This window comes from Melozone crissalis, unplaced genomic scaffold, assembly GCF_028551555.1.
Source record: "Melozone crissalis strain CALT ecotype California unplaced genomic scaffold, PUWL_Pcris_2 ptg000027l_1, whole genome shotgun sequence".
NCBI lineage: Eukaryota > Metazoa > Chordata > Aves > Passeriformes > Passerellidae > Melozone > Melozone crissalis.
The window spans coordinates 10,181,742-10,204,929 of NW_026535805.1; the positions used below are offsets into that span (position 1 = coordinate 10,181,742).

The 23,188-nt window shown below is 40.5% G+C and overlaps 1 protein-coding gene across 5 annotated transcripts in view; it reads left to right on the forward strand.

The window, feature by feature from the left end:
* The window catches only part of TTC7A (tetratricopeptide repeat domain 7A), a 169,869-nt gene that overhangs the window by 73,417 nt on the left and 73,264 nt on the right, over window positions 1–23,188 (forward strand). For all 5 annotated transcript variants that reach the window (XM_054279311.1, XM_054279312.1, XM_054279313.1 and 2 more), the window contains 2 exons: window positions 324–396; window positions 6,813–6,973. In XM_054279311.1, the coding sequence (XP_054135286.1) occupies window positions 324–396; window positions 6,813–6,973 (234 nt within the window). The remainder of the gene's footprint in view (window positions 1–323; window positions 397–6,812; window positions 6,974–23,188) is intronic.

The following is a 23,188-nucleotide window of genomic DNA, read 5'->3' on the forward strand; positions in this document are numbered from 1 at the left end:
GGTTTGTTATGCACTCAGAGCTACTTTTTCCATATTAGTTATCCAAGTTCCAAAATATTAAGTGGCATTTAATAAAGGAGCATGTAAGTTGTATAACATCCTGGCAGCTGTGTTTCTCATACTTTTTCCTGGGATTCTGGCTTAGCCAGAGCAGCACTGTTCTGCTTTTTGTCTAGTTTCAGTGTGCTCCCCATTACTGGACTAGCTTTCTGTGGGGGAAGACTGGGTTTTGTTCTGTGCTAATGTGACTCATGGTGAAGGAGTTCTGCAAAGTGCAATCTAACAGTCACTTTTCTTTTTGTCTTATGTGGTTGTCCTTAAAGAGCACATGACCTGGCCCCCGAAGATCACCAGATCATCCTCTACCTGTCACTGCAGCTGGCTCTTGTCAGACAGGTATGTGAAATATTTGGAAATCACTGGGTCATGGGAGGATGGAAGGACAGTCCAGTTGAACAAGACCCAGGCTTGCTACACAGGGTCCCTTCCTTCCTGCGTTGTAACCGGTGACAAGCAGTCAGAATATGTTTATGAAAAATATTTTTTAATTCTTACTCTAAAAATAATAATTCTGTGGCACATGGAATGGCCTTCCCTGGGGAATGTGTTCAGCTCTGGCTCCTGAGCAGTCTTGGAGCAGCCTTGTGTGTGTGGGATGAGGAGGTGTGTTTGTTGCTGCTCCCTGGTGTCACTGTCCCACACAGGCCGCTCCAGAGGCTGTCCCGTTGTGCCCGGCTCCGTGCGGTGCCAGATCGCGCGCTGGGATCGCTTTATTCCAAACTTGGGCACGTTTGACGCCAGGCTCTGACGCGTACTGGAGCTCTGCAGAGAGTGGGATTAGTTGGCATTTGAATGCTGCTGCAGGTGTTAGCTCATAAAAGTGAAGCTGATCAGAAAATGCTCTGCACTGCCTTTCAAAAAAAAAACCCAACCACTTGGGCTGTGCTTTATTTTTCTGCCCCTTTTTTCTTAAGACTGGGGTGTTGTATTTCTCTGTCTTTCTGTTTAAAAGCTAAAGTCTTTATTGGAGCAGCTTCTGTTTTTTAAATACCTCTCTAGCTAGATTTGAAATTTCATCATTCTAGTTTCTTTCTTTGGCAGGCCTTCTGCTTGCTGCAGTTTTCTCTCCCTAGTCTACACTACGGAGTTGAACAGTTGGGTATTTCTTACTTTCCTGAGCTAATTAGGGGAGCTGTGTGTTCATTAGGTTAAACTAATTGTTCCAAGAGAGCACCCTCTTGATAATGTCACTTTTGTAACCCTTTCATAATGAGAGCAGTGTGCTGTGAGCCTGCAATAAGAAAGGATAATTAAAATGGCTTATTTAACTTTCTCATCTGCCTACTGGCTGCTTTATGATGCAGTTTGCTCAGGGTCTTTCATTAAAAAACACCCAGCTACCTTTTTTTCTCTCACAGCTTTTGCCTCATAGGGAAATGGTCTGATTTGCTACCTCTTCTGCTTGCCATAAGTGAAGAATTACAGCTTTTCAGCTGAAATGTCCTGAAAATGAAGATTTTTGTGGTCTTTGATTTTTTGTTGTTTTCACTGTTACTGGCATTATAACTCATTACTTTTTTTTTTTCCTGGTTGTAGCCTGTCTTTGCCATGTTGTTTCATCTCTCTTGTTGCTTCATTTCCCTTCCCTCCTGTTCTTTCCATTCAGTCTCTTGTCCCCATGTTCACTTTCCTCTTTTGTCTAGTTCACCTGTGTGTTTTCATCCCCGATGTTGTGCCAGTCGCCTCTGCTCCCACAGCTGTGGGATCTCAGTGTATTGTGTAGTGTCAGCCTGACCCCTGCCATGGTGCTCCTGCTCTTCTCCCATCAAGTGAGATATAAATCTTTAATGCATGCTTGGACAGAGAGGAGATACCTGAGACTTCTTTATTTTTAGACTGCTGTAAAATACCCTGCTCTTCTTTTGCCAGTTTACTTAATGATAAACATTTGGTAATGCATTTTTAATATACTTAATTATTTAAAGTATCTAATATATTCTCTTTCTGATTAACTGAAAGATAAATGATACCTTTTTTGATAGATTGCATTAACTATTGAACATCACAGTTAGGGCTTTCATCAGGCAATTCTATAATACCAATAAATCAGGCCTTTTCTACATAGTAGGTTATAATATAATATAATACCTCAGTGTTTTTCTCAACAAATAGACCTTTTTGTTTCCATAGTCAGGGTCAATAAATAAGGTAACTGTACCCAGCATTGAAAAATATAGGTATCAGCTTGCATAGATAAGAGAGTGTTTTCATGGAACAAAGCAAGAGAGGCAGCTGACCAGTAGAGTGCCAAACAAAGCTGGAGCAATTCATTTTCCTTGGAAGGCTGTAAAATATTTCCAATAGCACTTGTCTCTGGCACCACTGGGCAAGGCAAAGGGGAAATGGAAAAACATAGGCATCCCTCTGACATGAGATGAGGATGTGACAGAGGAGGAATGGTTATAAAAGGTTCATGCAGAGTTGGCATTTGAAACCACCAGCAACCAAGATAAAAAATGATGATAATGAGCATTGTATGTGTGCATGTCTTAAAGACCACTGGAGTCACTGGGAAGACTGGGAGGGTCTACATCAGTCCCAGAGTGTTGTAGTGGCTTTTTCAGCCAAACACAGTGTAGAATAACCTGTTCTGTAAGGAGGGTCTCTCAGTCTGGTTTTCCCCCTGAGCTGAAGTGCCTGGAGGCCAAGGTCTGTGCCTGCTGCAGTGGATATCTCCACCTGCAGTGCCTGGCTGGCAGCTGGCAGAGCCCAGTGACAAATGAGACTTGCAGCTCCCCACTCCCAGTAGCTGGTTCGGCTGCTTCTCCTGTTTCTGTGGTAACAGCACTTGGATCAGCACAAACAAGGTAGAATGAAGATTTTAAAGCTCACTGATTTTAATGCATTGCCTTGTTTTTTAAAAAGCAGACTGGTTTCTATGGAAATTACTCTCTAGAGTCAGCCGCACTCTTGTTAATTTTAAGAGTTGAATCCGGATTTTTTGGGGGTGGTGGTGTTTGTGACCTTGACTGCTGTGTAAATCAGTACTGAATATGTGAAAACAACTTATTTAGGCATCATGCCATTTTAATACTTGATTAGATCTAACCTTTCTTTTCATGAAAATGGGAAGGGAAAGATGGCTAAGGGTCAGCAGCTGAGCACTGTAAGTCTCACCAGTTTCCTGTGGACTTCCAAGAGACCTCAAGTTTCAAGTGGCACTATCCAGAAAGCACCTACTTCCTTCCCAAGTGTCTGGATGTACAGTTAAGATAAACCTCAGTTAAGAGAGCAGAGAAAATATTTTACCTGTTTTGCCCAGTTTTTGTTTGGTTTCAAGGAGGAGAGGCTGCTGTCTGCCCAAGAGAGGAGCTCTGTTTTAGGAGGTATTCAAGAGGTGGTTCTTTCAGTGACTCCTTGGGTGTAGGTAGTTCTGTTCTGTCTTTTTCCCAGATTACCAACTGCCTCCTCTGCTGAAAAGCAACATGCTGCTTTTCTGCCTACATCCTAGCCTAGATTGTTCTGGTCATCAAGAATGGCTTGTAGGAAGAACTAAGTAATAACCCATAGGTGTATACCTACTTTCCTGAGGTTCTGGTGAACTGTAGCAAGTCTGTTTTCAATGGAAACTCTTGCCAGTCAGTAAAGCTTTCTCCTTTCCATGCTATAAAAAGAGGTGGAGTGGGTAGTTGTAATGGTTAATTAAGTGTAACTGTCAACTGACGTGAAATTATAAGGCCTGAAAATCCCTTTTAAGGGTTCCTGTTTCATTTACCATTTAAAATACCCAAGTTCATTCTACTGTTAGGAAGTATTTTTTACACTTACTCTGTTTTCCTTTTTATACCTGTAATTGTGACATATCAACATTGTTTTTAAGGAGACACATAGCATTATTGAAATAAATCCTACTATATAAAAGGCAGCCTAAACAATCCATATTGTGGCATTATTTTGGTAATGCTGCAAGATGCTATTTCTGGCCTACTGCAGCATCTTTGCTCCCTAATCAGTGTGATGTGAAGATACCTGTGTGCCATGCAAAACATGTGGTATATTTGTTAACAGAATGATAAATCAGGGAACTGTAGCTTCTTCTAATTGTAGACCCTACTTAGACTTGCAGTCCAGCTGAAATAAGATTATTTTAAAGTGCACTACTGGTAGGGAATTTTAAACTGGCAGCCTGCCTCTGATAAAGCCCTGACGTTTCAGGGTGCCATCTGGGGTGACACCAGCTTCCATCTTTCTCAAATTATATAGTTACTTAAGTAAAAATACATCTTTCAAAAGAAGTTTTGTGTTGACTGCTGCCAAATATCTTGCTTTTGTTGATCTAGAAATTTAGTTTGTATTTCATTGCATGTAGTCTGTTGCAGGTTGTTGTTTCACATAATATTTTCTGTAAAGGCAGAGAGTTCATATTATTTTTGTCCACTGTTTCTAATTATGCAGCAGTACTGTGTAGGCTAGTAATGGTGTTACAGCACTAAGGAGTCTTTTTGGACTCAAGTTAATAAATGAGGTGCCAGGGAAGCATGATTAATTTTTAAGGCCAGCTATTGCCTGTGACTCTGATGATACTAGAGGGAAGCACTGAAATGAGATGTAACCATTGCAGGCCCCATGCTACAGAACAGAATTACTTTAGATGACATTTCTTCCAGCAGTATGTGGCTGCCTCTCCAGCAGACACAGGTTTGCAGGAGTGGCCACAACTCACTTTTTTGCTGCTCTATTTCAAGGATGTTGCAACAGAGTCAGAGAGCTCCTTGGATGGCCAGCTTCTCTTAGGGGTGTGGACCTACCTGCAGTTTGATCCTAAGTAGTTTTCAACACGTAAAGCAAGTCTCAGTTTGCATATTCTCACACGAGTAAGGTCAAGCGCCCCTACAGTTTTGAAGTCCCTCAGTAAAGGCATTAGTTGCAAGTGTTATTCTTTGCCTGATTCATACTAGCAAATTAGGATCCCCTTCCCAAGTCTTAATCATAGAATAGTTTGAAGAGGACCTTTAGAGATCACCCAGTTCAATCCCTGCTCAAAGCAGGATCATCTGGAACAGGTTGCTCCAAGTCTTCTCCAGTTGTTTGATTTGCAGGTTTGCTTCTAATTAACTTTTCCCCAAACTTGTATTTTCTTTATGGGTACTTGTGCAGCTCTGAGACAGAGAAATAGAAAGAAATAGAAGGGTTTTTAGTCCTAAGTGCAAGAAGTCTTGACAGCAGCTTTGTTTTAGCAAGTCAAATTTATATACCTCTGGTATATCTATGAACAACTTTGTGAACAAGCAGATCTGGGCCCACCACTGTCTGGTCCTGGCTCCAAGTTGTATTGTCACTGCTAGAATTTTTATATTGTATGAAAATGTGTTCTAGTAAACTGCTGAGGGAACATGAGTGATTAGGTCAACGTGTTTACCCTTGCAGTAGGCTTTAATAACACATGTAGTTAAAGTAGCTCCACTGACAAGCAGTAATTCATTAAAGCTGAGCAGTCAGTCATGTATCCCAGTCTGAATCCAAGCCAGGACATTCAGCAGTTTTGATGCTGTGGGCCAAGTGCCAGTTTGGGGTTATGTCTGGAGCAGTCACACTGATCTCCAGGCTTGCATGGAGTCACCAGTAATACAGAGTTAAGCACCATGGCTCATGTGTGCACAGCAACAGAGAAATGTCACTTGGACATTTGGATGAAGTTGTCCTATGAACAGAATATACACTGCTCCCAGAAGGATACCTGGACTTTAGGTAATCAACAACCTCTGTAGTCACTGCAGGTGGTGTCATTGTTGCTTTCCTTAGTTATGTGCTTCTTGTTTTTGTGAGAGGTCTGTGGAGCCGGTGGGAATTTGACACTGGTGGTTTGCTCAGGTAGAATGTCTGTAAGGCTGTGCTGGTGGGAAGTTCTCATAGTAGAAAAGAAGGAACTGCATTCTCCATCCGTTAAGAGAAGGAGCAGGAAAGCATACATGAGGAAAAGCAATTTATACAGTTTTATGCTTTGTTTTCTGCAGCTTTCCAGAGCCACAGAAATGCAATAATTTATGTAACAGTAATTTGAGACACTAGAGAATCTTAAAGAAAATCCTCTACGTAAAACTTACCAGTAAACAGACTAAAGAAAATCTGCTAAGAAGTTCCCTTTTGACCAGATATTCTAAAATAGTGTACTGGATCACAAAGAGCGTGTGATAGACTTGCATTCATTATAGATGTTAAGTTTTCTGCCAAGTGAGACTTGGTTCTAATAACATGCTGCTACTGTGACTGTCAGGACTGCTCTTTACATCACTGCTTTCAAATATATTTCTTTTTTTGACAGCATTTTAAATCTTGACTCTTTTACCCTTGAACATTCAAACTTAATTTTTATGTTCTTGATCCAAGTAATGAAAGACTTTCTTGGGCCATTATGAGAGACAAAATGCAGCAGAGATGTGCAGTGTTCATCCCCAGCTGAAGAGCCAGCCACTCATCCTAGAAAATAGAGCTGAGATTTGGGCATCTGTGGTGGATATGTTTACATCACAGAATCACCATGCCAAAGGATGAGGGGGTTGATGGGATCAGGTCTGCTGCTCTTGTTTATAAGCAGTGATTTAGTAATGCTGCGGACTTCTTTCTCTAGAATGTGTGGGTTTTTTTCAAGCAGTGCAGTCTGTTAATTTTGGCAGCCTGTTTTGATAATAAAGGTGCCTAAGCAAAACTTCTTCAGAATTTCTATTTACTCTATTTGTTCTTATTTTTGGGGTATAATGTAGGACTGAAAGAGTGATATGTTCTCTTGTTATTTCTACCCCATCTCCTTCTAGATTTCAGATGCTATAGACCATCTTCAAGAAGCCCTGCAACTGTGCAAAGATGACATGAATTCACTTCATCTACTGGCCCTCCTCTTTTCAGCTCAGAAGCACTATCAGCATGCACTGGATGTTATCAACATGGCTGTTGTTGAATACCCAGAAAGCTTTAGGTAAGAGCTGTTGCCTGGTGTTGGCATCCAGTCAGGAATGAGCTGCTCACCAGCTGTTGTTCTCAGTTGTACACAAGGAGCCTGTTAAATCACAAGTGTTACAGGTGTGTCACTCCCCTCCTGGGGAGGGTATTCTTTTACTTTCTGTCTTCACAGTCTTTCTGTAATCCTTACACTTGCTTTCTTTTCCAGTATTTGTTCTTCTGTATTGTGATGAGGGTGTTGTTTCCTGTAGTTTTTTGTATTTCACTTTAGATGTGGAGAAATGAGGGTGAGACAGCTATGACAGTGTCTGTATCACAAGTAATTTTATATTTGGTGACTCCCTGGTTAAAAACAAATTTTTCTTGCAATGACCATTGTTTTGATGATCATCTATGACACAATTTGCTACAATATGACATCTGGGGGAAAAGATCAGTTGAAAATCACAAGCTGTGATAATGTATAGCTGAGAGGAAGGACGATTTGCCTGCCTAGGAGTAGGTTTGAATCAGCACAGACTTCCTGGAGCCAAAGGCTTCCACTGTTCTCTGTTTGAGTCAGACCCTCATCCATCTGAGGGAGGTAAATTGAATTCCATGCAATTTACTGTCATGACCTTTCAAAACAAGGAATTTGTCTGTTCTGTGCAAAAATTAAAGCTACTCTAGTATCATCTGGTGATTTCATACTAGCTGAGTTTCTCAGCCAAACTGCAGAAAATCCTATTGCATTGCTGGAAAACCAACTTTCATTTGGAATTTCCTGTACTTAAATAGTGTTCTAAACCTGTGCATCATTGCCTTTAGATAGCCTGCATTCTCAGTAGCAAGAGAGAGCAGCCTCCACAGGTTTAGTCCAGAGACTAAGTGATATATTGTATAAACAGAGCAAAGGTGGGTCATAGGAAGATTGAGGCTGTGTAAATGTGAGCTTGAATGCTTTAGGATCTTTCGGTGCTGTATCAGCATATAATGTTTTTATTGCAAACTACATGTTGCCATTTAAAATAGTTTTGCTGCCTGTGCTTTTGAGGTTTGTTGCTTTGTGTATGTGAGGAGCTAAGACTGCACTTCTTTGAGAATAAAGTGGAAACTAGTAATGGAAACACTTAAAATGAAGCCAGCTCTGCTCTTTAGATTGTGAACATAGGTATGACTGAAGCAGGAAATAGCCCAGTGGCTGCTGAATTGTGTTTTAGGGTTTTAAAGTAATAAACAAAGTAAAAACCCTTCATACAGTGAAAGGTCACATTGTACTGTTAGAGATTAGATGTTTGTTGAAGACTACAAAAACACCTAAAGATACACAAGACAGAGGAAGAGGTTGTTTATGTCAGGAGAAGAGTGTTTGCCTTGTCCAATTGACCAACTGGTCCATCATGTCCTGGATCTTTCCCCCAGCAGTTACTGATTATTTATGCTTCAGGGGAGGACAAAACATAGCAAGCATTGTATGTGAAGTAGCTTGGAGGGCTGCTGGGTGGGTTCCTTTGTGCTGTCTGGTAATCTGATTTCCCCAAAGCTGATAAGACTGTTATCTCTTATGTTTCTGTGGATGTGAATTTTGATGTGCACAAAGACCTTTGCTAAGGAGTAGCAGAATTGGAGAATTGGCTGGTTTTGGTAGAAGCAATTTAGTATTGGTAGTGAAGGCCCAGGTTCATGCTTGCCCCTAGACACAGCCTTGCTAAAGTGTGTGCCCTTGGAAGGGCCCCTCTTTGCTCCTTGCACGCACAGGGGAGTGTACCAAGGCTGACAGGGAGACTCATTCACAGGTACATATGGATGGAGGAGTAGGGGCTGGCTTCTTGCCTCTGCTGTGTGACTGCCCTGTCTCCATGTGGGTCTTTTTCTTAACCAGCCAGCAAATAACTCGTGAGTGAGGGAATGGAGAAAGAATGTCAGAGTTCCAAGGCAAGAAAAAAAAAATAAAAGCTTAAAAAATAGAATTAAACAAGTGTTTCTGAAAAAAAGTAACGAGAATCCAATAAAGAGGGAGAAAGCAAAAATAACAGAGTACATCTATAGTTTGTACCGAATTTGGAACCATTTTAGGCTTTCTAGTGCAGTTTGTGCTAGAAGGGCTTTACTGCTTTGTGAAACCTCTTTGAAGGGACAAAGACCTGATGCTATTGTGTGTTTCCACTTGCTACTGCCTTATAGAAAAATGCTAATTTTACTACTGTATAGAATGACTACAAGATGTTTCATGTAAATAGTGTAGGCAAGTTCAACTGCATGATTTTAAAGCTGTATTTAAAAGTGGTTGGTTATTTTTCTCAATTCACATTTATATGAACCAGGCAACTGTGTAATGTGGTGCCTGGGGGCTCCCTTCCTAATGACATCTCTTTTTTGAAGCACAGTTTGATGGCATGTATCAAGAAAGCTGCATTAAAGGACTTTAGGGCTCTGTAGATGGCAGAAAAAAACCCCAGAAGCATTACCAAGCGGTATATCCTAAATAAAAGAAAGCGTAAGATGTAAAAAATTAAGGACTTAGCTGACCCAAACTACAGCCATCTCATACTGTTTCCCTAGTCTCTGTATGTAATTAAAATGAGTTAGTTGGGTTTTTTTTGTTTTTTATTATATTCTTTTATTACAAATTTTAAAGAAAAAAATTTTTTAGGATAGTTCATGTGGTTGGCTGTTGGCTGAAGCAGTTGGAAAAAATGTACTGCATTGCTCAGCTAACACACAACATCCTTTGGCATGAACTTCATACACTGACCCAAATATGTCTGAAAGTGCCCCTTGTTCGTGTGTTTAAACATTTACTGTACATTTCAGAGGTTGATGTGGTGTTCAGGGAGGAGGGATGTGAAGTGTAGGCACTGAATACAGTGAAAGATGCAGTGGTTTGGACTGAGCTATTGAAGAGCTGGATATCCAAAAGGCACAAAATGAACTTGGGAAGATGAGCTCTTGAAAGGTGGCCTGTAGTAACAAACCCATTACATTCCAGTCACTGAATCACTGACTGAATTTGAACACTTGAATGTACTGTCAAGCAATGACAGAGGAAGACTTCATAAAAGAAGAATGAGAGCCAACTCTGCTGAACATATTGCAAGCTGGGCTGAGCCAGAAGAAATACACTGTCTTGCCCTGACTGTAAAAGATAGAAATAGCAACCTTTACATGGAAGGTATCATCTGAAAAGTTGCTGACACTTCTCTATGGGGTGAGACTGCCCAGGATGAAACTTAGTGATTTTACATTCTGTCAATGATGGTATGCTTTTAAAAGAAGCAAATGAATGCTGCACCAACAGTTGGCTTTGGTATATATTTTCAAAAGGACTATATTCAGCACATTTGGATAAGAAGACTCCTGTTAGCATCAGGTGTCTCCCCTCCAGGTCAGTAATGCTAATCATAAGCCTTTCTGAAGATGGGTTCTTGTAATTTTTTTCCAGCTCAAAGGCCAGCCTTTGGGCAGTGTTCTAGCTGAGTCTGGCAGTGATTACCTTCACAGGCTTGTCTCAGGGAAATAATAATGTTAGTGAACACTCCTTTGCCCTCCAGATGATCTTCTTAAAGTAGTTCTTTGTTTATTTAGAAAGAATTTTGCTTTTTAAAGTTTGTATCCATCTCATAATGTTCCATGCAGAAGTCCCATGGGTCTAGCAGCCTGCAAAATCCACCACAGAGCTTAACATCCTCCTTTATTTTCAGCTAGTAATATTTCCTCCTTCCAGTTTTGCTTGTATAAAAGTGGTTTTGCCTTCCTAATTCAGCCTCTCTTCCAGACTACTATTTTGCTCTCTGGTCATCTTTTAGCTTTAATTGGTTAGCTTCCAGCATTAGAAAAAAATGAATGTCTATACCAAGTATAAAGCTGGAAATAGCATATCCATTTTATGGATACTCTGTTGCTCCCAGACTGCTTATCCAAACCTATTCTGTTGTTCACTGGGTAGTTTCATGTCTCCTGGATGGCTCTCCTTTATGTTAGAACAATGGAGTCCTCTGTCATAACATGTCACACCATCTAACTGCTGCCCAATGTGATGGTGAATATTTTGTTAAATTGTCATGTCTCTGTGGCAGTTCTGCTTGTTGCACAGGGGTTGTAACTCTCTTAAATGAACACATGTTAATATTCCTGCTCTTTCTAGACTGTAAGTCACTATTCTGTTGCCCTCAGAGTTTGTCAACTAGTTACAAAGAGAAATAACAAAACTTCTGGGAAGTACTGCTGTTCTACGCATAAAGACTCAAAAAGAAACATGTGGGTTGGTATTCTGGAGCAATGTAGGTGTCAAATGCAGGTGCTTTTGTTCTACAAAAAGCTAGCACAAGAGTAATTACTTTAAATGGAGTGAAAAAAAGGGCTCAAAATGCCAATAAATATTAAATGTGTATCTTGGAAAGTGTTTATAAAAAAGGAAGTAAATTCTGCTTGAGGAATTGTGCATGTTGTATTGATGTTGTTTTAGCAGAAATGGTTTATTTGTTACAGCCAGCCCTGAAAATATAAAGTTCTCTTCTAGACTAGAAGTGGTTTACTGACAGAAAATGTCCTTGATTTCATCACTGCTACATTAATTTCATTAAGGCCATGTGAAATAATCGTCTGGCAAGATTTATTTGTCATAGTCTGGTGCAGACTTACTGTGGGGAGAGCTATTTTGTGGAATATAAGCAATGTCATTTACCAGGTGCTTCCATTTGCCTCAAAAAAACCTCTCCAACCCTGATGTAAAATCAGGATCTCAAAATGCAGGATTAAACTAATTTCTAGTTTGAATTCTCTTTCCATTGCTTGTCAAGCTCTTTCTTGTGTATTGAAAATAAACAACTCGTGCCTTCTTTGAGCCGTATCTTTTGGGCAGTGGTAGAGTCCAGCGGTGCTGTTGACAGCAGTAAAGTAGATCTGTGTTCTTGCCTGTAATCTTCATGGAGAACACAGAGCCAGTTGTCCCTCAGTCAGTGGTTTGCCCACCTTTGTGTTGTGGCTGATCCACACTGCCACTGTTAAGTGAGGATAGTCGTGGCCCCTACCCCTCCCACCTCACCACCAGGAATTAGAGCTGTGAATGCCCTGCAATGGTTTTACCACTTTTCTCATGGAAGTGGTGGCCTCAGCCTTAGACAATCAGATCAGCCCATTTTTTATTATTCCAGTTCATCATTAGGCAGGAGGCAAGGAAGTCAGTACATCTTGGTGAGAGAGCAGCTTGTTAAAATTCTCAGAATACTGTTTTGTTTGAATTCCTCAAGGATGTAAGATCTAAAGCAAGGACAGATTCATATTTTGGCTGTAGCATTTGATCATGCTAGACAACTTTTATAAATAGGATATTCAAAACTCTTAAAGGTGGAGCTTTTGTAAGCTGACTTCTTGTAGTGGTGGGTTCACACCCTGGCTGGTGAGAGTGACCCAAAAATGTTTTTATTTCTTTATTGATGCTCCAGACAATAATACAAAGTAATAAAAAATGGAAGAATGTACTTGATATAACAGTACTGTGCTACAAGAACACAAAATGTGTTAGGCTTCTGTGATTCACTAAAGGAGATGTGGAGATGGTAGGGTTGAGCTGAGGTTTTTGCTGTAGTAACCATGAATGTTTGCTTCTGCTGGCATGTTACAGTTCTCTGTTTTTTATAGAACTGACCTTTAAAAACCTTGGTGATATATTGCAATAATTGGGACTATACTCTGTAGAACTAGTAATGCTGTTGAATATTTTTATGGCAAATATACAAAGGAAGAACTTTAATGTAGTCTCCTGACTTCTATTTAAGATAACACAGATACCTAGAGCTAAAAAAATAAAAAATTAGGAAGTTTTAGAGTGCTTTTTTCTGGTTTGGATTTATTTTCACACTTCTAGCACTACCCCCCTCACCCCCCATGATGAAGAAAGCAAATGAAATTTTGAGTTACAGTATCCAAGATTGGATTCCTCTTTTGGCAGATTCTAGTTGGCATATGCAGGCTTCTCTAAGGGTCATAGTCTGATCGAAGACAAAAATTCAGCAGGTGAGCATGATAGCCTTTTATTCACCAGCATGATGTGGAGGAAAGAAATATCCTCCCAGATAATGTCTGTGCCAGGAATGGATTTGTGTTATCAATCCATTAAGATATCAATCCATCTTAAAATGACAGGGCTGGATTCAAAGGTAACTGGAGAGAATTCCATTCCCTCATAGCACAGGGTTCAGGATATGAATAAAAGGAGTTAAGTGGACCTTAGAGAGGAAACCTACTGTAGACTAATTTTCTTAGTATGGTATGAAAGGGAGGAAAAGATAAACAGTTTTCCAGCCTTCACAGTAATGGTTAAAATCTTTCCTCTGGATGAAAAGTCAATTTTATTTCATAATAACTTTTTCTCTAGTATCTGAGTAAATGGCTACTGCCTCCATGCATTTAAGGCCTTTATAGTGAGCAGCAGTGCTTCTAGATGTTTGTTTTGGCATTGCAGGGGTAACACTAGTTATGCAAATGCAGACATGAGGAATTTAAGAATAGATTCAAAAATGCAGGACTAGCATGGTTCATTTGAGCTGGAAGCCACAGGGTTCTGTTCTTCAGAGCTCTGTATATCTCCCTTACCACTGAGTTAGTCGCCCCAACACACTCTGCTCCCTAGTAGGGACCATTTTCTTTTGAACAGCAGAACAGTCTGTTCTGCTTTATATTCAAAGGAAGTGTTTAGGAGCCCTGTCTACCCTGACTACCAGAGTATGTAGAAAAATAGCATGTGTGTATTATCTGGGCAGCAGAGTCATTGTCAGTAGGAACTTTTAGAAATGGAGTTTAGCCATAGTATGTGCATGTAGGGGTTATCCAAGGTAAGAAGAGACTGAGTGATTGAGATCCCTGTGTTCCTACTAGGTGGTTTTGTGCCATCCAAAGGTAGACCTGGTTCATGGAGATCCCAAGGAGAACCTAAGGCATGCTTGCTGCCTGGAAATTAAAAAAGAACCAAAGAAGAAAAGTGATATTGGTGTGGGAAGCCCAGCTCTAAATTACCTCTCCTGCTGTGGGGCTACACAGGTATTCAGTGAGGCTGAATGGGGTGCCAGCTTTTGTTAGCAAATTCAGACAGCAGTTCTGACAGAAAACAGGATTTTGGAGCCTTCCTGAACTCCTTCAAGGCACTGTCAATAAACAAAATACCCAGCTTGTCTTGTTTTTTCATTGCTTCACATCTGGTGAAGGTGAAGGCTTCGAAAAGTTTGCTGTCAAACATACACATACAATAATCTGAAATTGTTTCCTGAGGCTCTCAGAAACTGATTACCAGTGAAGTATGGGAAAATATTTTCTGAATTTTCTGAAACTTTTTAAAAGTCTCAAGTGCAAGGATGATCAAGAGCGGTTTTTTGTTGTTGTTGTTGGGAATTGGTTTTTGAGATTAAAAATTAGAATTCACTGAGAATTACTGTTGATAATCATTACTGAAAATCAGATCCTGAAATACGAAGAGGCACGGACGTTATGCTTAGCAAATTGTTTTTCAGTGCAGGAAATGACTTTCCAAGAAGTCTGCAGTGTTGTCAAGCTATGTTGTCTTGAGATGGGTAGAGTATAATGTTCTGATCACTCAGTGAAAGGGGTGGCTTTTTTATTTCCAGCTGGAAATTTCAGACTTGAGTGACTTCTGCTCTAATGTCCTAGGAGTATTTATTTATCTAATGAGAAGAGCACAAAATGTTTTGATTTGTATTTTCTTCAAAAAGAAGAGGGAGGCGGATTTATTCAGATGTTCTGAAGAATTCACCAGGGAACACAAACTAAGTATGGTAATTTTTCAGCCACAGATGTGATTTTTACCTTCTGAAAACAGGGAAAGCCCTTGCTCTTCACTGTCTTAGAAATATTTGCAGTAATTGCATCTTAGATGGTAAGTCAGCTTCTGTTTCCATTGTCATTAATTTCTGCAGAACCAAATATGTAAGCAGGCACAGTCATACTATTTGATATTAGTCAGTGTTGATGTTACTTAATATTTTATTCTCTGTTTGTAAAGGAAAGATAGTGAAGAATGCAGGTCTTATCATGGAGAGAAAGATTGTAACCTAGAAGTCCTGTGTTACCAACACATCTTAGAAGATATCATGACATATTTCCTATTATGCTAACATTTTTACAACAGGAAAGAGATAATCTGAATAATTTTACTTTCCCTTATTCACTTTTACCTTGAATTGAAGCTTTCTGTTATGTATGTAGTTTGGCACTGAATTAGTTATAAGGCTGTATTTAGGAGGAAGAGAGAATATCAGGATGGAGTGCTAAATGGCCTAATCAAGTGGCACAGTCATTAGCAGAGTTTTTTCCTACATGTGCCAACAGAAAATTCAACCCAGAATGATGCAAGTATGACATAGAATTGTGGTTTTGAGCACTGTGGCTGGACATGTGAACTGTTGGAAATTAATGCAGTGAACTCTATTCCATATGTCTGTATCAGCTGGCAGGAGGCTGGTATCTAGCAGCTCAAGTCAAGTTCATACCAGTAAGCAGTTGAATTGAAATTCATAGGGAGTTAACTCCTGGACATTTTTAATACTATTTTTTTCATTTATTTTTTCCTTCTGCAATCTGGCCATTTGTATCTGCGATCTGGGTGCTTGTGATGACTTGAGATTTCCCTGTAGTTTTTCTTGTATTTTCTCAGGACAAGGTAAATGTCTTTCCATTGATGGTAGGGTATGTAGTGCAGTGGGAGTCTGAACCCATCTGGGAATATACATGTCTCTGCAGTGTGTGTAATGAACAGGAGAGATGACCAGGTGGCAAGGAGCTGTGGTGCTGAGTGAAAGAGGAAGCCCTGCCTCCTGCCCCATGAGTTTCATCAGTCAGCCATTTTGTATGATCTTCAAAATGTAGGCACTTTCTGTGTTGGGAAGAAAAAGGGAAAACTCTTCCTCTTGTCATTTCAGTCATGTTTAAGTAGGAGTGATGTAACCCAGAATGAGCCAAAGGGATACAGCAATACAGGTGTGAGGAGCAGCTTTATGTCTCCTCCAGCCCTGCACTGCAGCAGAAGTGCTTTGAGAGGCCAGTGTGATGCAGCATTGCAGAATGGCACTTGAGGAGAAGAATATAGAGCATCTCCCTCCCCCAGGTGCCAAGGCCCCCACCAGGATTGGGACTCCCTGCCAGACAAAGATGCAGAAATGACAGATGGGCACTGAGTAGCCTGGGTCTTGGAGCTTTTACAAGGCAGGTGTTAAGAATGAGTACTTGAGACAGCTTAAAAAAGCAGCAGCAAGGGCATCAGTAAAACCCAGATTTCTCAGATGCACTCTGATTTCAGTCAGATTTCACAGTGCAGCCTCAAAAAGAGGTGGGGATGCTGCACCACAGCAGGCAAAGCGCTGGTGGTAAATAGCACTGCATATCAGCCAAGGACTCTGAGAGCTGGAGTGTCAGGGATTTTCCTGGCCTGCACAAAGCAGTCTCCAAGGCTTAGATGCCCTATGTACTGTATTAAAATAAAGCTAGCAGTAATATGTGCCTCAGGAAGCTGCTGGTAGGTGGCATGGGGCCAGTGTTCATTTAGGGTAGATCATGTTGCTGCCATCCAGCTGTGCTGATCTCACCCCTGGAGGATTTTTAATCTATGTGGGATTGCTTTAATCTGTGCTCTTCCTACATCTCCAGAAAGAATGGCTCCTGAGAGGGGGAGTGCTGAGACTTTGGCTGCCTTTGAGCCACCACTATAGTGCTGTTCTGTAGCAGGATTTGTTGAAAGCTGTGCACAGTAATATTGGGAGTTTATTGTTTGGAAGGATTTGTGGTTTGTTTGGTTTTCTTTGCATCCAGAGTGCTTATATGAATTAGTGTTACTTCATATACATTTATAAGTAAAAGTCAGGATGTATGTACTAAATTATCTTTTCATGAAAAACATTCTTCTGAAACTAAACTGGATGGTACATTTTCATGTTCATTGCTGTGCTGTTAAAGCAGATGGAAATGTCTGGAGTCTCCTTTGTTGCCAGGGGTATAAACTATGTCCCATCTTAATCAAGAGGCTGTACATTGTCAGTTTGGAAATGCCACCTGAAACAAGGTTTTTGTTTTTCAAGTCCACTTAAGGAAAAAAAAGATTCAGTATATATGGTCTCTTTGGAGCCTTCACACCAGATGATTTTCAAACATAATAGGGATCGAAGCCTGCTCTACTTGCAACTCTCGAATTATGTTGCTTCTTTTTCTGTGGCAACCAGCAATTGCCTGCTGCTTCACTGGTCACCTGGTCAGGGTTTCCACAGCAGGGGCATGGTCCTGTGCAAAATGCTTGTGGGGAAGAGGAAGGGAGATCCTGCAGGATAATGATGTCCTAATGTGTGTTGTGCAGGGCAGGAAAACTGGCATTTAAAAGCCTGTGATCTTTGGTGTTATTCCCCTCTCCATACTCCCCTAGACAGGGTGTATTTCTTAGTTTTGGCAGACAGATTTTATCCTGCATGTGTAAGACCACTACATTTCTTCCAGTTGGGGGAAAAAAATGAAAAAGCAAAATGCATCTGGATCAAGACAGACAAGACATTGTTTTAAAAGGTTTGACTGATACATAGGGAAAGAAGGACAGCAAAGCATGCTTGACTTAAGGCTTACCCTTTCACTTAATTTCTGGGGTGATTTAGAAACAAACGTGTTAAACTTCTGCAATATTAGTTTATTATTGAAGCCCTGTGATGATACTGTGAAGGACAGTATCTAAATAAGCTGCTGCAATGGGATTTTATTCAGCTCATTAGCTGTGATAGCAACACTGAAAAGTGTATAGGGAATTCTAGTGCACATTTTTGATGTTCTAGAGGTCAGTCTAGTCTTAAAAGAAAAATATAACTTCTTCAGATGCCTCACTGGCTCAAAACATGCCTAATCCTTGCAACGTTTTTTTAATTGATATTCATCAGTTATTAACTTAGACTTTACTCATTTCTCCACCTAGATCTCCTGCAAAGTTCTGGTGCAAAAGCTGTATTTGAGATAAGGCAGTATCTACTTCTGGTCTCATTTAATTGGCCTCTGCACATGGCAGAGCAAATGTCTCATTTTATATGGTTTAGCAACTTGCACCCTGAGCCCAGGAATTCTGGGCATAAAAAATATCTAGCTGAACTATCATTTATTTTTTCTCTAAGACAGTCTAAGCAACAGTACAGTGCAAAGTTGCAATGCCACGGAAAGATAGAAGCAGTACTCACAAATTATGTATTCCAGCAGGTACTCATTATTTGCCTACATAGACATGACCATTAGTCTGGGATTAGTTGCCAGACGTAGGAGAGACAGAAATCATGGTTTTAGGTGTCACTGTAAGCACTGTTATTACAGGGAAGAACCAATGAAGCAATTCTGTATCTAAACAGCACCTTAAGGAAATCATGTTTCTTACAGGGTAGGGCAGATTTGCCCTTAAGCACTTATGAGGCTGTAATAAGCTGTAAGACTGGTTGCAAATAATGTCACAGCTGAAAAAAAAAAAAAGTGTTGCTCAGTCATTAAGGACAAAGCCCTGTAGAGGTTCTCACAAATGAATGAATAAATTTGAAATGCTTCCTCTGATGTGTGAACTCTGAAATTAACACCACACTAAGAATAGTACAGGGTGTCAGCTCTGAGGGCGGAAGGGAAAGAGAAGATACTCTCTTCTGTAGCATTTAAATTGCTTAAAGCTTAAGCTAAGTAGCATAAATGGCTACATCTGGCATTTCAGAAGTTAACTAAATAGTGCTGTAGTAGAAATATCCCTGATCATTGGCTTGACCCAAACCTTGAGCAATGCTTACTGCAGGAAAGCAAGTGTACAAGCGGATGTATTTTCTGACCTTGGCACTCATTTAGTGCTTACAGTCACTGGCAAGCAGGTTCTGTGTGGGCTGTTGGCCTTTTAAGAAAATGCTTAGTGTCTGGATTTCGAGCTGAAGAGAAGGAAAGCCAGGCTGTTTCACCCTACCCAAGTAGGGGAAAAAAGCACAGCTGAGAATGGTGCAGATGGCCTGAAGCAGACTGGCACATTGTGCTGGAGTATCAGCATCAGATGACTACCTTAAAAAGTGAGGTTCTGTCATCTCCCTGTTTTCACTGGGGATCTCATAAGCTGCTTTTCCAAGATTATCCATAATAGCGGTTTGTCTAGCTGAAAATATCCCCCACAAGAACAAGAAGAAAATTATGTGAAACCTGAATATATTAAAGGCCAAGAAAGAGAGCATATTTATTTTTTTTTCTTATGGATGTTAAACCTCATCAAAGTAAGCTGATGAAAATATAATGAAATAAAAAAATTGCAGTGCTGCAGGATGTGTTTTCTACATGGTGCGCTTCCTGGCTCCAGGCATTTTTTCCCATCAAATTCAATGGTCAGTCAGCAAATTTTATTAAGGTTGATTGCCAGTTTCTCTTGTGCCTCATAGCCACTGCTAAGAGCATTAATTTTCCAGGGAGGAAGTCACTGCTCCCTTGCACAGTGCACAGCCCATCTAAATTCCCTCACAGTTGTAGTGTGTATCGTGAACAATGTTGATTATGTTCTCAGCACTTAAATAGTGCTGGTAAACTGCTGCTCAAGAGTGTGCCCTATTTGGCACAAAAGCATTTTGAGTTTGGGCTTGGAATAGAATTTGCAAAGGGGACTGAGCACAGAGCTGGTACTTTCTGAAGTTTAAGGCTGCAGTTGCCTTAAGGTTTTATATAACAAATACTTCATGCCTTAGTCAGGGCCACTTGTAGTGACAGTAACTATAGTAACAAAACAAAGTTTCTAGCTAGTGAAGAAGCATTTCCAATGAGCAGGACATCAGTTTCTGATCCAGCCCCTGAAATATGTCTATTTATCAGTTTTGTGTGCAATGCTATTTTAATAGCTACTACTGTATTTTCAAACATATTTAGAAATTTTCACTTGTTTGCTCTTGGTGTGGGTTTTTTCCCCTCTTTTTCCTAAAACCTATGGAGGGACTTGCTCCTTTTGCCTTCAAATGGAAATGTTCTAATTATATTCCTGCTTTTTTAACTTGTTTTCCTAAAGAAATGGGGATTATGCCGTTGGGCTTTTTATACCTTGAACACTTTTGGAAATACTGGTTGATTTAAAACAAGTTTTGACAGTGTGTTGGAAGTCCTGAAGATAAGTTTCTGCAAGTTTTCTAAAAGCAGCCTGCTGAGTCAAGGCTGGAGGGGGCAGGCAGAGCTGAGCCATGTGGTACCAGGGTTAGCAGCAGCCAGCAGGACAGTGGGGACAGCACATGGGGACATGGCAGCAGCACTGCCAAGGGCTGGTGGCTCTGGGAGAAGGCATGGCTGGGGGAAGCAGACAGACTGCAGGGACAGGTGCAGAGGATGCAAATCTGTAGGAAGTTGCACACCACCTGGGAAAGGACAGTTTGTGGCATTTAAGTGAAGACTATATAAATGCATACTGTTTGTTTCTGTGTCTAATCTGCTCATCTGCATGTGTAACAAATCATAGCAGAATGAGTAAGGAAGGAAAGGAGGGATGCTGCAGGTGGTAATCAGCACATCCTAACAAAACTTCTGCACGTTGGAGGTGAGGTAAAAGGCTGGGTCTCAGCAAGGCCTGCAGGAATGCACCTCTCTTGGAAACCAGGGAGTGGTACTCCTTAGGTTTTCACACAAATTCTAGCCTGAAAGTGGCAGTCGGGTTAAATAACAGCAGAAAGAATTATTATTCTATTAAGAAAAAGGTCTTGTAAAACTTCAGTGGAGAGCTTTTCTGTTAGCCAAACAGTTGTTTTATGAGGAGCAGAAAGATGTTTTTAAAGAAAGCATGGCATTTGCTGAAGCAAGCTGAAAGCACAGGAATGGCCCAAAGCTGTGATTGCTTGGACAATCTGCCTGTGGGTTTCCTTATGCTGACTTCATAAATTAAGGAGTGTTCTTGTTTTTTAAGTGATCCCTAACCCTCTCTTCTATTGTTTGTGAATTGTCTTTTCTAAAGTTTGGTCCCTTTCTGTTCAAATGGCTCGTGAAACACCAATTTACATTATGAGCCTCCAATAAAATGAAATGTGCTAGTGTTCTGTATTTCCTCCTTCCAGCAACAGCTACTAGCTCCTACCAATTCTTTAGGCATTTGGTGGCAGAGTATTTGGAGCACCAGGCAAGGAAATGAAGGTGAGAAAAATGGAAGGGAAAGAAGTAAAGCTAAAAATCTCTTCTTTGGAGTTGAGGGAAAGTAGAAAAATCCATCTAAAGCCTTTATGTAGTTTTTTGTTGCTGTTCCTGTAACTGGATAATTCACCTTTTCTGCATAGTGAGAGGTTGTTTTTCCAACAGCAGACAGGGAGCAAAAAGCTGTTCTTTTGCAAAAGCACATTTCCTGGATGGTGTATAACTGTAGTAAACCATTTCAGCTCCAGACTCCTTGCAGTGATACTCTCTGAATTTCCCAGGAGCCCTGTGATGCAGCAAACATTTTGTAATCAATCTGTACAGCAGTGAAATGCAGCTGTGGTTGGAGAACAGCTGGGTAACAGGGACCAATAGTATGTATCTGATTAGACTGTGAAGTTAGGAGGAAGAATAATCTGTAAATGGAAGTTGACAAGATGGTTGTAGAGAGGCAGAATATGGAGAACAGAGCTGGAATTTTACCATGTCATATAAGCTAGCACCTGTGTGAGAAATGTGACTTAGGTTCCTTAATATCATCAATTTAATTAGACTTCAGTTTTACATTTCATTTAAAATAATGTCCTAACAGGGGATGGGATGAGTATTAAGATGTTGGAATATTTAGGGCACAAATGTAATCTTAAAAGCTCTAAATAAAAGCAATTTAGTTCAAAGTGTTAAGGAAAGCTGGCCTTATATAAATGAATCTACCTCTTTCATTTGACAATTGGAAAGAAATTTTTTGGCTTCCTTTAAATCAGCTACAGCACTAAATCCCATAATAGAGCATTCTAAAATTAGTAGAACTGGCTGGCTTTTCTGTCTCTGCTGCACAGTTCTGGTTAGGGTTATTAATGAAGAACTTTTACTTTTCTCTCTGTTTTAAAAAATTAATTATAGGATGAGTTCATGCAGGCAGTAAGTTTCAGACTTCATTCTACTGTTTTGTTTTCCCAAGAGCATTTAACTTGATGTTGTTGTATAGTAGCTCAGTTTCTGCATGGTGTCTTCTGCATAAGTGTTCTTGTGATCAGTGGTCAAAAAACTAATGCTTATGGATTGGACAGGTTTATCCCTTCGGTTTTTCTAGAACAAAATTCCCAAAGCTGTAGGTCACAATTCCTGGCAGGATGGTGGTAGTGTTGAAAATAGATGGCAATACAGTAGTTAGTGTGGCTCCATTCTCTGGGTACAAGGGCCTGAAATGCTGAAATCACTGGTTTAGGGTTGCTCCTTTCTCCTTCTGCCAGTCCAGCATGCTCATAAAAAAATGTATTCCTACATTCATCATACCAGGAGTCTGGGCTGTGCTGTAAAACTGATGCAAAATTGTCTGAGGATCCAAGCGGAGACACAATTTAGAGCAGTCATAGTATTTCTTCCACTCTTGTAATTTAGGCCTGCTTCCTGAGTAGCAATAATAAAGCATGGAATGACTCATTTGACAAGGTAAGTTTAACTTTTATTTATGGCAGCAGAAGAAAAATTTGACAAGTGGATGTGTCCTGATGCTCTGCCCGTGGGAGAGGAGAGGAAGAGATGAGTCCAGTGCCCTGGCTGGTTTTTCACACTTGTACAGGGAGTGTCACCGTTGTGTTATTTGTCCAGGGAGGGCTTGTATCTGTGAGCAGAGCCTCTGTGTGCTGCTGCAGATGCTGCCCACAGTGGAATATGGTGTCTTTAATTGGAATGGAGCTGTACCAAGCCACATCAGGCTGCCCTGTCAGTGCAATTAGCAGCTTTAACAAGAGGGAACACACAGCTTACATGGAGGCAAAATGTTTCAGTGGTTTAATCCATTTCCCAGGGTGGTCTTTGCTGGGTTAACTCCTATAGAACTGTGTTATGAAGCAAACCATGTAGATGATGTATTTTACAACATTAATAGTGTCTCCATGGTAGCTTGTATGGACTTGAGCATTATATGCTCTGTGGTGGTTATGATGCAGCAGCTTTGCAAAAGTGGTATTTTTGTACTTGAGGCTCCAGTTGTCCATTGGTTGTAGTCCTGAACATAAATACCAGAATCTGTATCCTTTGGAAAGAGCAAACTGCTCAGAAGAGATGGCAATTTGAAGTACATAAATCTGCAGGGATTACTGAAGCAGCC